Source organism: Tyto alba, unplaced genomic scaffold (genome assembly GCF_018691265.1).
Source record: "Tyto alba isolate M040663 unplaced genomic scaffold, T.alba_DEE_v4.0 Super-Scaffold_41, whole genome shotgun sequence".
In the NCBI taxonomy this organism is placed as follows: Eukaryota; Metazoa; Chordata; class Aves; order Strigiformes; family Tytonidae; genus Tyto; species Tyto alba.
Window position 1 is genome coordinate 20333955 of NW_024881317.1, and position 13822 is coordinate 20347776.

The 13822-nt window shown below is 36.6% G+C and overlaps 1 protein-coding gene across 4 annotated transcripts in view; it reads left to right on the plus strand.

Annotated features, from left to right (window-relative positions):
* The window catches only part of UBE2Q2 (ubiquitin conjugating enzyme E2 Q2), a 51901-nt gene that overhangs the window by 32778 nt on the left and 5301 nt on the right, over positions 1–13822 (plus strand). For all 4 annotated transcript variants that reach the window (XM_042804050.1, XM_042804049.1, XM_042804051.1 and 1 more), the window contains 5 exons: positions 4083–4167; positions 9421–9481; positions 11508–11598; positions 11916–11974; positions 13510–13558. In XM_042804050.1, coding sequence (XP_042659984.1) covers positions 4083–4167; positions 9421–9481; positions 11508–11598; positions 11916–11974; positions 13510–13558 — 345 coding nt within the window. The remainder of the gene's footprint in view (positions 1–4082; positions 4168–9420; positions 9482–11507; positions 11599–11915; positions 11975–13509; positions 13559–13822) is intronic.

A 13822-nucleotide genomic window follows, 5' to 3' on the forward strand; every position in this document is an offset into this window, starting at 1 on the left:
CTGTGGCATGTGCTGTGCTGATTTCTGCACAGTTAGGTGTGTCCTGGTCCTACTGACCAGCGCATGCAGAAGCTCAGTTCTGAAGTCCTAGTTTTCTTAGAAGTTGCTTAACTGTTCCATAAAGTATTTCACTCAAATTTATACGTTCACAGTAAAATACTACTAAAGGACAGAAACACTTCTGAAATATATAATGCCTATACTGCACAAAAGTTTAAAGTTTCTGGCAGTGGCAGAAGCACATGCTTAAGGGGAAGAGATTGAGAACAGGCCAAGCTTGTGGTGATGCATCTCATGAATATTTTTCATGTCCCAACATTTTTGGCTCTGGGAATTCCTGCACCAGGTGTTCCTGTTATTTGCAACTCTCACCAAGTGGCACGTTGTCCATATAGACGTTTACCTCCTGTGACAGGGATTTCTCCAGCTTACCTGCTCATTGTTCTGGAGAACCACGAGTGTGCTTGAACAGAAGATGATGTGGGACTTTTTGTGCCTATTTGATTGCTTAATAGGAAAAGTCAATTGGAGCTTGTCTGGCAGCTCTGTTAACTTCTTCAGTTTACAGATCAAATGGCTGTGTGTGTCTGCTTTGGCATCAACCCCACAGGATAGATATCTGTCAGATCCCATGACTGACCAGTTACTTCTAAGGCAGTTACAACTGTAAGTCTTGGTCTCACAACTGGAGAAATGGGAGCTTGATCTCCGTTGGAGTGGTAAGTCCCACTTTTCCAGAAGGTTACTCAGTTATTTATAGCGAATTCAGTCTTTGAAATTATAACTTGCATATAGGAAGTTAAAGTTTCTAATTTTAGTACCGTGATAGTCAAAACTGAACTCATTGTTCTACTATATTACACAATGGTGTGATGCAAGTAGTACTCTTTTCTAAACTGCATTTTTAAGAGTAGTTATAAAAAACAAAAGTGACACCAGAATGAAGAATTTGTATTTTAGAGCAGTGGTGTTTGGCATCAGGTGTAGCGGTTAATCTCTGCGGGCTTCCTCTTCAATTTCCTCCAAGGGTAGTTCGGAGCATGTGAAGTAAGTTCCCATGCTAAAATACTTAGGTTAAGCTTGCTAGCCTCTTTCTCTTGATCATAGATTACTGGTTTGCAGTCTACCAATTTTCTAGAGAAGCAAGTCTAACTATATTTAATACTGCTATTTAAGGAGTGGGCAGCCCAACTAGAAACTCCTGGGAAAAAGGGTGAAAAACATAGTTGTAGATGAAATCCACTGAGGTTAATTTACGCACACTAAAACTAACCTTTTCTTTTTTTTTTTAAATACCACTTCAGTTTATCAGCAGTTATAATGGCACTCAGGAGTATGTGGGTGTGTTAAGTTTTGTTTTTTAGATTGTTACAGTACAGAAGATAGTTAAATTTTCATATGCAAAGGTGAGCTTTCAACATTATGTAGAGAAATTCAGTAGCTTCATTTGATGAAAATAAAGATGCAATGAGGAAACTAGCTTTCCACAGGATGTCTTTGAGAATCTAAGTTGTTTTGAAATTACCTGTTTAGAGGTTGATATTCTGTGAAAAATGTAAGAAAAATCCTTCTTTCAGTAAGAAATACAGGAGATGAGGCAAAGATATATTGCGCAGCTCTGCACAGAAAGCCAAAATCTTGACACTTCTCTATGAAGCTTCTTTCCTCTGGATTCAACACATTCATGAGTCTCGATCTTAACACTCACAGTACAGGTCTGGAAAACCACAGCAGTTTTAATACACAGAATGGTGGTTAACACTGTGTTGTGTTAACTTATAAAGTGTAATGATTACTTTTTCACCTAATCTGCAATTAGTGGATATAAATAGTGGTAATCTGCAAATAACATATATCAAAACCCATTTTTTTTTTCCCCATAAAACTTCATTTGCTTGCTCTTAAAGGAAGAGAAATCCCTTTGTCAGTTACTGCTTTATAGACACAGGTTTCGGTAAACTGAGAAATTACTTGTCTGGAGCTATGTAGCTTTTGTTTAATCAGAGGAAAGGAGTTGTCTTTTTATTTGCATATTTAATTAAAAAGTTTGTTCTTCATACTGGTCCGTTAAGAAAAACTAGTGGAATTTCAGTTATCTGCATAATCAAATCCAGTGGAATATGAAAATGAATAGCCTAAAAGATTAGTCTACAGATTTTAGTGTGAAGCTAAGCATGTTGTATGATGCTACTGAACAGAGAAGACAAAGGAGTATGTGGAGGCTTTATCATCAAGTAACCATTACTGATATTTAATCTTTACTAAGGAATAACTTGATCCTACAATTTAAGACCTTATAGAACATAAAATATCACTGTTGTCTTCAGGCAAACAGTGATGATGTTTCAGGTGTTAGACAATGGTTATAGCTGCTTCAGATCCCTCCAGAAATACTTCTCTGACACTTCTGTCCAAAAAGGATCTGTTTGTAGATATTCATAGTGTCTGATAGGAAACTGAAGAACCAAATCTCTTCAAATTTTTAAATGAAGTAGAAAAACAGACCCATGAAGTAATCATTCAGTACTTTATGTAGAGAGACTGAACTTAACTTCATTCTAGTTGGGGGCATTTTTTGTGTTTGGTGGTTGTGGGGTTTTTTTGGAGATGGTTCGCCCACCACAAAACCATGCTTATGAGCCACATGTATTAGCCTGTATTTCAGTGGGAGTGACTGAAGTCCAAGCAGCTGCAGAGAACTGCACGGGCCTCATGAAATAATCTACCTTTGGGAAACAGACTGTTGGTGAAAGCCAAAGTTTCGCAGGGTTGGGATTTAGGGTGATAGCTACTTTACCTCATTTGGAGTCCTCATTCTTCTTCCATATTTTAAATCTTGTAACGCTAATTTTTATCTCTCTGTTTTTCAGAAATCTTGAATGTAAAATGGTATTTTGGGGGAATGTATAAGCAGGGTAATTGTGTAACATGTAAGGTTTGGTATCAAAATCTTTCCTGCTAGCTTTGACATGGAATTGGGAGAGAGTAAGGTACTTTTGGTGATCATGTTATTCTAAATAAGCACTATAATTTTGTAAGAGGGAAGAGTTCTGTCATCACTTTAAAGCTCAGAAAATTGGGGCAAAATTTAATACCGAGGTCACAGAAATGTCAGTGTTGGGAGAGTGTGCAGAATACATCCAATGCAGCAGTTGTTGATATAAATAGATGCTAATTACTTGTTAACTGGTGTATTTATTAGTTTGTCAATAACTGGTCGTTTTCAGTCAGTCATATTTTACATGACTATCACTTTAAACTGTCTCCTTTTTTTTTTTTTTTTTTTTTTGCTTTAGCACTGTATCTCAGGATGAAATATCAGGTTCAGAAACTGTATGCTTAGTTTTCTGTCACTGTGAGATGATGTGTAATACAGAACTGAGTTCTAAAAGAAGAGATTTCTGCCCTGGTTGCATAAGCCACATGACAAATCACAACAAAATATTTGGTATTTTAAGGGTTACTTACCTTAGTCTTCCTCTGTATAGGTGATTTTTTTTTTTTTTTCACTGTGTTGCAAATAATACTGTTGCTTTTGTTCTGCATTTTCCAAATATTTTGATTGGTCTTACTTCATCCAGAAGCTACTGTTCTATAGTGGATACTTCCCAACTCTTGTACTTTTTTTTGTAACCAAATAAAAATATTTTTCTGAGAAAACAGTAAAACCTTTTGTGCAGAAGTTTGCTCGTTGGTTTGGTCTTACTCTTTCTTCCAGTGCATAAGAGCCAAAGATAAAAGGAAATATTTCCCTATTAGAAGCATACTGTGGATGCATCTTTGAAATCAAATGCCAGAGAGATTAAACTCCTTTACAGAAAAATGTCTGTTGTACTTTGATTAAAAGTTCATATTATTTATACCATGTAGTAGTATATATTAATGTGCTGCTTTAGAGGGAGTGTCTTGTTTCTTTTGAGTAGTCTTTGCTCACTAGAATACATAACTTCTCAAAAAGCTAATCCTAATACTGAAATTAATATATTCTTAATACCTGCTAGTTAATGTAAGTTTGTAATGGAAATAAAGCTGTTTGTGAATATTACTTTACGCTTATTTGGAGTCATTTTTGTTTGTTTCAGGGTGCAGTCTCTGGGTCAGTTCAGGCTTCAGATCGACTTATGAAAGAACTCAGGGATATATATAGATCACAGAGTTATAAAACAGGTAAAATGCTTCATATTTCCCTTATTAAAATACATTTGAAAATAATTCTCTTGGCACATACTTCCTGCTATTCCTCCTGTGTTTTGTTGTCCTATGTACATGTATATGCAAGTGTGTATGCGTATATATGTGTGCACATATATAAAAAAATAAAAATACATAGATACACTATTTTATGCAATGAGACTATATATAAGGTATGTAATTGTGGAGAAAAAGGCAGTCAGATACATACCCTGTAAAATGTTCTTCCTTTTTGTTATGCAAAGCTTCATACGAGAATTAACAGGATTGGGTGTAACTATGAGAATGCTTTTGGGGTGAATGTCTACAAAGAGCAACTCAAGATTACTCCTGTGGGACTTCTTGAGCTCTCAGAACTACCTGAAATTCATCTGTCCAGATATATAGGGCCAAAGCTTTGACCACTACCAGTTGGTAGTACTGCTCACAAGAATATGCTTGCTGTAAAGGGATTTGTGTTCAACAGCAGAAGGTTTTGTGATCATACAGTATTTAACCTTGATAGCACTGCTGTTACTTCTAGTGTTTTGTGATGGTGTTAATCTGATCCCAAGATCCATATATTCCTTGGAATAAGGATACAAATGGCAATATAAAAAAAAGCTTGCCTTTTAAATTTGTTTGAATAACAAACACTGATTAGCTTTAGGTAGGTAGGTGGTTGGCTGTTCTATTTGCTCCATATAAGGGCTGTGCCTAACTAGTTCAGCAAAAGAAACAGTATATTGAATTGTCTGAGTATTACCAGATTTTAGGCAAGTTGTAGTCCTGTTGGTCAGCTGAGTAGAGAACTCCATCACTGCAGCCAGCTATGAGAACCTGGTGCAGGCTAGAATGGAGACAGGAGGAATGCCTAATTAGAAAGTCGGTCTGAACTTTAATCCTCTATCTGTTACTTTTTTGAACTTCTCCTCTAGTTTATTTCTAGCATGCTTAAATCTCACTTGGTGACTGTGGCATTGTAATTCATGCGTAAAGGGACAGAGCCGAAGAGAATAGGCTCCTGTTTTGATTTATCACATTTACCTTTTAGGTAAATAGTTTTATGTGCTGTGGACAGTGGTAAAAGGTCTGAAGTATAAATTTGCTTAGGTAACCTAGTGTTGATCTGATGTAGCCTACTTCTTGTAGGCTGTGTTGCAACTTAGTGCTTGCCAGTATGCCTTAATCACCATCTATCCAGTAAAGAATGGATTAAGGGGTCTAAGGAAGAGCCTGGAAACAGATGTTCATTAAGGCATGAGAGATTCTTTACTGCCTGTGTATGATCTTCAGGCTTTGTTTTTCTGGCTGGAACAAAGATTTGGTATAATAAATCTACTTGACTATAAAGACTGTATAGTGCTTAATCACATAGTGATACTGCTGGAGGCATAACAAGGAGCCCCTATAATAGGTGTAGTTTGAGGTGAGGATTTGGGTTGCTTCATAATGCCAGTTCTTGTCTTTAGATTAATAACAAATCTTAACTAGTTGCAAAAGACTGAACTCATGATGTAGGAAAGCATACTCTAAATGATGAGGGAAAGTAAATCTTGCTAAACTGTAGAAAGTTGAGATACTAGAGGGTGAGTATAGTAACATTATTGGCTAATGTCTCGAATATGTAAAAAGACTGCTACTGGATGCCTCGTGTCAATCTCTAAAACATGTTAATGAAGTAAAGTGTCAAGCGGATGTTGACACTATAAAACAGATGACAATCCTGCTTTGAAACACTGTCCTACTGATACATTTATTAAATTTTACCAGTAAACAATGATGTTTTAAAACTTACCGAAATTAATTCGTTATGGCTTAATGTAGTCTTAGGATTTGAGTGAATTTAAATATCGGTTCCTTTCTGCACAAAACTCCTGCTTTTATAGCCTAGTTCTGTCTGTTGTTGTTAGATAACTATCACCATGTGAGCAGGGACATGGTTAGATAATTGGCCTTTTTTTTTTTTTCTTTTAATGTTATGTTTGTTCTGAGTACTTGCTCCACAGTCCATTTTTCCCTTAATTTAATTTCTCACTATTAACACACAAAGGGAACCATTGTGAAACTTAAAGGTTCTGGTAACTGTTGCAAGGTAATTTAACACTATCTTCATTTTTTGTAATGTAAGCCAGAAAATCTAAGGCTGCTTTTTAGTTGTATAAGGTTCACTTTTTATTTTAGTGTATGTGAGGTTACACATTTTCAGGGTTGACAATAGAACAACACTGGGACTTCTGAAGTGAATAATTCTTGTAGTAATAGTCCTTTAAATTTTTTCTTTTCTGTTAAATTATTTTATAAAAAATAGCATTAATAAACACTGTCAGGAATTCAACTATGGGTGTATATTCAAGGTAATATTCATTTTGGAATTTAAGTTCCTTTAGTGATTGAAATACTGCTATTGGAGGTCAAGCAAAGGATGAGTACAAGCTTGCTGTCAACAGGAAAGTTGCTTGTTTACCTGGAAGATCTAAGTGAAGAACTAATTTCAAAAACAAACAGAAAACCATTTTCTTATGAGCTAACAGAAGCAAAATATACTCCAGCAATTTAAGTTATTCTGCTGTAAATTAGAGTTTCATTAACCTGTTCTGATAATAGGAATCACAAGTCTGCCAAACTAAGATGATCTCACTTCCAAATACAAAGTTAGATATTTGGTTAGTTCATATGGGAGAATTCACAAAGGTCTTAAGATAATTTGGGGTGGTAGGGAGGCAGGGGGACAAACAAAGAGTTTGGAGATGTTAAATGAAATCTTTTCTGTTCATATCTTTAGCAGCTGTATGGTTTATATATAGTGACTTCAACTTACTGCTTTTATCCAAAGGCTGTATGGCATTTACTTCTACTTGGAGTAAAGTTGCTGTAAGAAAGACATTGCCTCTATTCTGGAAGGAGTTGGTTTTTATCCTACCTTTTAATCTCTTCATTTTTTGCTTGTTTCATGGTTCTCTGTGCTTGCTTTTACTTCATTGCCACTACTGATGGCTTCTTTGAGGAATAAAACAAAAAAACCCCCTGTGTTTAAGTGAGGGGAACCTACCTCGATTCCCTGCCCTACCTTAAGGAACTCTCAGAAACTGGTACTAATCAGATAAATTTTTCTTGACAGTAATTTCTTTCTTCTTACTGCCTAAATGAAGAAAAAAGCATATGAGCTGGTTCCAAATAATGTCTCTTGACTATTTAAGAAAGCCAGACAAACCCCTTCTCAACTTTGGATAGTGTTGTTATGAAGCTTGTATATAAAGACAGCAAGCAACCCTGATGCTGCTGTTGTTTCTGAGGACATACAGATACTATTCAGCTCAAAATATGGGTGTCTGAAAGGTTAAGTAGCTTGCTGTTTTGTTAAGGTGCGTTTTTGTCAGTCCTGAACTGTGCGCACCTCTGAAGAACTCTCTTAGAACTTCTGATTTAGATACAGTACAGCTCTTAAGACCAGCAAAAGATATTCCTTTGGGGAAGCTAGCAAAACACGTGGACCCTGGAGCTGAAGGACTGGTACATGAATTCTGGGTCAGAGCAGGACTTTTAGGGTGATGGAAGGAATGCACGAATAGGGCTAGAGGCCTTGTGAATAAACAAGCTAATGGAATGTCTCTTGTGATCTTCCATTATTTAGGATATTGTCAGAATCCTTACTGTAATTTGTTCTGTTTTCTGTAACAACTATTTTATACTCATGCTAGGTGCCAAAGCTTTAATACTGAGAGGCTGCTTCTTCCAGTCTTCACACCCTTTTGGTTGTAGGTAGAAGAAAATATTCTGGGTACAACAGTGGAATAGGTTCATCACTAATGAGAGTTGACGGTGAGGAAAGTTCTGAATGTCAACTCTTTTGTCATTATATTAGAGCAGTATAAATTGACATTCTTATAATTTGTAACTTCCACTTATACTAAGGGCAATTCAGAAAATACTGTCCTTGGATCTGGGAAACTGGAAAAAAGCTTTGATAGCTCCTTCTGGTCATGCTTAAACAGAAATGTGTGGTATGTCTGAATTAACTGCTGATTAAAAGGGACATTGAGAGCACAGTGAATAAGTTTTCACACCTACTTTGTTGTCCTAGAGTTAGAAAAATTTGAAATAATGATCTTGGCTGTGGTGCCCACTTGTTTGGGGCGCTGTGGTAAGGAGAAAAAAGCATGGTTTCTTCACTTTGTTTATGGCATTCTGGAATGCTTTCCTAGTAAAGGTGTCTGGACAGCTTGAAATGTCATCTGTACTCCAAGTACTAATGCTTAAGTTTCAAGTGCAAGATAATATATCCTTGAATAATAAAACTCAGAAATTAATGCTGTAATTCCTTGGAGAGAATGTGGTGACTGCAGTCTATTGGTTGTATAGCCTTCAGAAATCCCAGGCAGATTCCTGATTTGCATATCTCTTCCAAATAATGCTGTTAGCAACAGACATGCAGTTAAACACTAGCCCAGGTAACAAGTTCAATTGTAGTTGTTTTGTGTATATACATGAACAGTTTGTGGGGGAAGAGATTAGACTTTTGAACGTCACTGACACCATTTTCTAAATCTTGTATTATGGTAAAAGATTTATTATCTTTTTCCTGGGTTACTTGTGAAGTTCTGCAGAGAGGAGGCTTGAGTAGACAAGAAAATGGCAGATAAGCTTTCATCCTACCTTTTGACTGAAATGCATAACTGTCGTTTAAAGTGCTTAAAACAAATAGACGGGTGAAAATCACCAGCTGGCTTCTTTTGATGGCTTTGGTCAGCTGTTGAGAATGGGCTTCATCCAATATAGTATCTTTTTTGGAGGTTTCTAGTCCATACACTGTCCAGTGTCCTGTCCTGGTCTGCCAGTACTGATGAGAACCCATGAAATAATGCTGCATACTCAGATTGTGTGCAAAGTCTTTTAAAAGCATGTTGGTCATGTACTTGGTGTAAAATATACTGAGTACTAAACAAGCTGGAGTTGTAGCTGTGGAAAGCTTGAAGGGGAACTGGGAGGGGGGGAAATGGTTAGGTGTCAGAAAAACGTTTTGATTCATGTAGAATTTTTTATAGAAGTGAAAGAACTTTTTTCCTTGTACTTGCTCAGAACCGCTTCGGCTATTGGAGGAAGGATGAGCCCCAGTATCAGTATGTTAGTATCTTACATATTGCTTACATCTATTGACAGTGTTTTTACTTAAAAGCAGAGAATGTTTTTGCTAAATTTTACCTTGTTAAGCTTTCAGTGCATAATTAACTCTATCTAATATTTCTGCAGGGATATATTCAGTGGAACTGGTAAATGACAGCTTGTATGAATGGCACGTTAAGCTACTAAAGTAAGTTATTAAAGTTTTTTCATGTTCTGAAGAATCCATTTTATTTTTGCTGCAGAGAATCTGAAATTTGATAAAAAAGAATCTCTAGGCACAGCATATAAAATAGTGTGTGGTGGCTACAATTCTGGTGTACAGAAATGCATACAGAGATTGAACTGTAGGAACTGAGCTGGCTGAAAACCAAACCCTCTTTGTACAGCCAACACAGTGCGTATCACTGTAACTTTCATTACTGTTCCATTCTCCTTCTAAAACTACTCCAAAATACAAAAACCTAAATGATGACATTTTTTTGTCTGGGTGGTTTTATTTTGGTTTTGTTTGGTTCTATTTTCAAGAAAATGCAACTTCTAGTTTCATTCAAGATATAAGGAACAGAACTGTTGTAGTGTCATTAATTCTTTATTTCTACACTTGAGCAGACACATAGGACTGAAACTTTTAGGCATAACATAATTATGACTTACATAATTATATAATTTGTCTTTTCTTACGTACTGCTTTTAACTGTGTATATCAGATGGTAACTCATCTTCTTGTGTCCATAGTCCAATAACTTTAATTCTAGAGGTATTCTATTGAAATTATTCTTGGTGATGGGATCATCTGCCATCATCCTACAAGGGTAACCTGTAGGTAGGAAAACCCTATCCAAAAAGATGCAATGATGGCAATGGATGAAAGAATTTCCATCAGTTCAGATAGGCCGTGGTGACTTGAGTATAAGCACATAAGGTGATTCCACACGCTAGTTGACCTGCCTGTAGGAATTGTTGCCTTGTCCTAGTGATAAGACTTGTCACCAGCTGCTGAAATATTTTGTTTCCTTTTTAGTGTAGTCATAGGCATGTGAACGTTTTGAAGCTGAAAATGTCAGGAATGATGTATGTCAGAAAAATCTGTGCCGTATTACAGGAGACCTTGTCTATCGAGTGCTTCTATAACAAAGTGCTCAAACCACTGTGCAGTGATTTGAAACCTCTTTTCAAGTCCTATGAACAGATCTGATTTTCTGCCTTCAAGAAAGAGAAAATGGAGCGCATGCAACAAGTGGTTTCCAGAATGACCAAGAGAAGAACTATTGTGTGTGTTTATCCCAGCAAAAAGTGTCTGAGAACAAATGAACTGTGTGCAGAGTAGTTGAGAGGGTAAATGTCAGAGAGGAAAAAGGCCATTTGACTAAGGAACAGTATTGTCACTAGAATTAAGTAACTCTGAACTGAGCTAGTACAAGTTATGGCTGGAAATTATAGGTTTCTAAGCACTGGGAGATTTTCTTCTGCAACAGCTTCCTGTTGGTAGGATGCGGACAAACTGCCCAAGTAATTCTGAAATGGGATCTAGTAAGTTTATGGTTTCACCTGTAGCAGAGGATTGGATTTAATAGCCCATCAATCCCTCTAACACATGCTTTTGGCTTGCTGCAGGTATTTTTTGACTTAGTCTCTTTTAAAGGCTGCTGGAGTGTCAGAGCCCAGGTGGGATTAACCCAGTAGTGTCTGAATTAATGTCTAAGCTGCTCACCACCAGCATTTTGCAGCAAACGGTGAAATTCTGCTGAGCAGAAGCTGCTGGCCTTAGTACTTCTGCTGATACAGATTTCTTTTAACAGCTGATACAGAACTACAATCACATATTCCATAAAGGATTCACTAACTATGTACTGAAAACTAGATCACTACAGTCTTCTTGTTAATTTTTTTGTTCCTCTGTTTTCTTGGAACATACATTTCCAGTGAACTGCAGAGAATTGAAATTGCTGTTTTCAAATAAACAGGTTATGTTGTGCTAACTGTTCAAATAACACTTGATGGCATTGGGAATGTAGTACGTTGCAGCAAGCTTTCATGTTGATCCCATGGCAAAGTGTTAACTTTGTAAAGGGAGCAAGAGTTTTCTACAGTTGACCTGAAATTACAGTTTGTAAACTAGAAATACGTAAAGGAGCTCTTTAAGAGTAATTACTACTTACAGGTAGTGAAAATATTAACTTCAACTTAGGGTCTGCCCCCTGCTTCTTTTATAGGGTTGATCCTGATAGCCCACTGCATAGTGATCTTCAGGTCTTAAAAGAAAAAGAAGGTGTAGAATACATTTTACTCAACTTCTCTTTTAAGGTATGTGTCTAGGGGAATAAATGATGGGATTAATTTTGTAGCTTACTGTGGAAAGGGTCTGAAAGGACCCTCAGCTGTTATTTGGGTAAATATGGAGCTGTAGCATAAAAAAAAAAGAAAATTGCAACTTTACGTTTGGCACTAAAGCTTCCCAAAAACTGCTTTTTAGCCATTACTATGGAAAAGTGATTTTTACAGAACTGAAAAATTCTACTGCTTTAAATCTGATTTGCCAAATAAGGCTACTGAATTACTTCCTGCTTAGGAAAACAGTGTCACAGTATATTTCTTAACCTGTTTTTTGTTATGCTTTTCAGGATAACTTCCCTTTTGATCCTCCCTTTGTGCGAGTGGTATCTCCTGTGCTCACAGGAGGGTAGGTTTGAGTTGCCTTACAGAAATTTTACTTTGCAGTAAAAATGTTATAACACATGATTGGTTAATTGGGTTTGCAGGGAATATTTTTGAGACTACCATGTAGATTTCAAGAAATTTACCCTAAACATATACATGAGTTGCTGTGGTCCTTGAGTTTGGTGAAGAGCTCAAAGTGTGATAGGGGGACTTGCTTCTCAAGCTTTATGAGCCAGTAGTAGGCAAATAGCTGGGTGCAATTTCTCTTCGAATTGCTTAGTTTGTGTTTAGCTTTGAATGACTCTGTGACTGCCATAATATATAAGAACTGGCCTCGTTGTGAATGGTTTACATCACTGTTACTCCTCCTGTTGTGTAGGGTGTTTGGAGTTGGTGCTTTGAAGCTGTCTTGATCCCCGTGTTGCCTTGAATTTGCTGTATAGTCTTAACGGACTCTTGCTGGTAACACTGCCATAAAGTTTTTGTCCAAAAACTCCTCAAATGCTAGTCCGAAAATACTAAATTTTATTGACACCGTGCTCCAAAAGTCAACTAAGCCACTTTGAACTGCTGTCTGTGGCACAGAAATTTGTATATATCCACGGAGAGAAGATTAAATCCACCTTCCAAGGCTTTTATGCATCTCCTGCTGACGGGAAACTATGCCTGTACATTTGAAAATGTAGTCTGTGATAGCTGGTGCTGATTCTCATTTGATTTTAATTATCATGCATCTTTTTTGCATTCAGGAAATGGTTAGTGCAGTTAAATAGCATTCATGAGGGTTGCTGATACCTGTTCTTCTTTGTAGAATGAAAGAAAGAATGGCCCAGAAGGTTTTCAGTTATCGATTCCCTATGAATGTCATACAGATCTATGCTGTTTGAATGACTTGATCATAGGGGAGACTACATTTTTGGAGTGATAAATTCTACTCCCTCAGTCCAGGTTTTGTGGTGACAAGGCATTCTTCCTGCTGAGCCCCAGTCAGCACAATGCATGATGAAGTGTTACTGAAAAGAGAAAGTGGTTTATAGGAAAAGAGCAAGTGAAGATCTGCTTTATCTCATTTGTCTACATCTTTGATTTACAGGTGCACCTACATTGTTAGGAATTGTGTTAAATTTCTCTACCAAATTAAATTTGGTTGTGTTTTTCTTGTTGTTGGCTTTTTGAAATTTTTTTTTTTTTTTTTTTTTTACAACTACATGTCAGTACTATGTATATATAGTGTAGCTGTAAAAAAGCAACCTTCTGTTTTTCATGGTTTGTGTACAGTTATTTAAGCAGTTGTGCAGACTGGCTTGGTCACTGATTTTAACTAAGCGTAGTTAGTATAGGAAAATTTTTTTTTTTTTGGTCTTACAATGCTAATCTTCTGTGTATAAGTATAATACGACTAATTAGTTACAATATATTACTGGTTAAAGGGCATTTCAGCTTTATGTGAACAAAAAATTTAACAAACTTGCCTGCAAGAGCTTAAGATGTTGTGAACAGTTTAATTTTTTACTAACTGCTGATGTCAAATATATTTTCTTTCATGTTTGTTTTTAGGTATGTCCTAGGTGGAGGTGCATTATGCATGGAACTTCTTACTAAACAGGTGAACACAGGCTCTGTTATCTGGATAATAACAAAGCATGCTTTAAAATAATGAAAATGGGTGTTTCCCCTGAGTTGAAGAATCTCTGTGTGGAATAAATTACACACTCCAAAGGGAACACGGTGGAATAAAACTCAGTCCCACAAGATTTGCCTTGCTGATCTTGTGTGAGATCTTCTTTTCTACCTTGGATGGCTTACAAGAGGTCTGAGGAAGAGGCAAGAAGTGAGAGCACATCAACTTTGAATTCTCCGAATTTCTGAG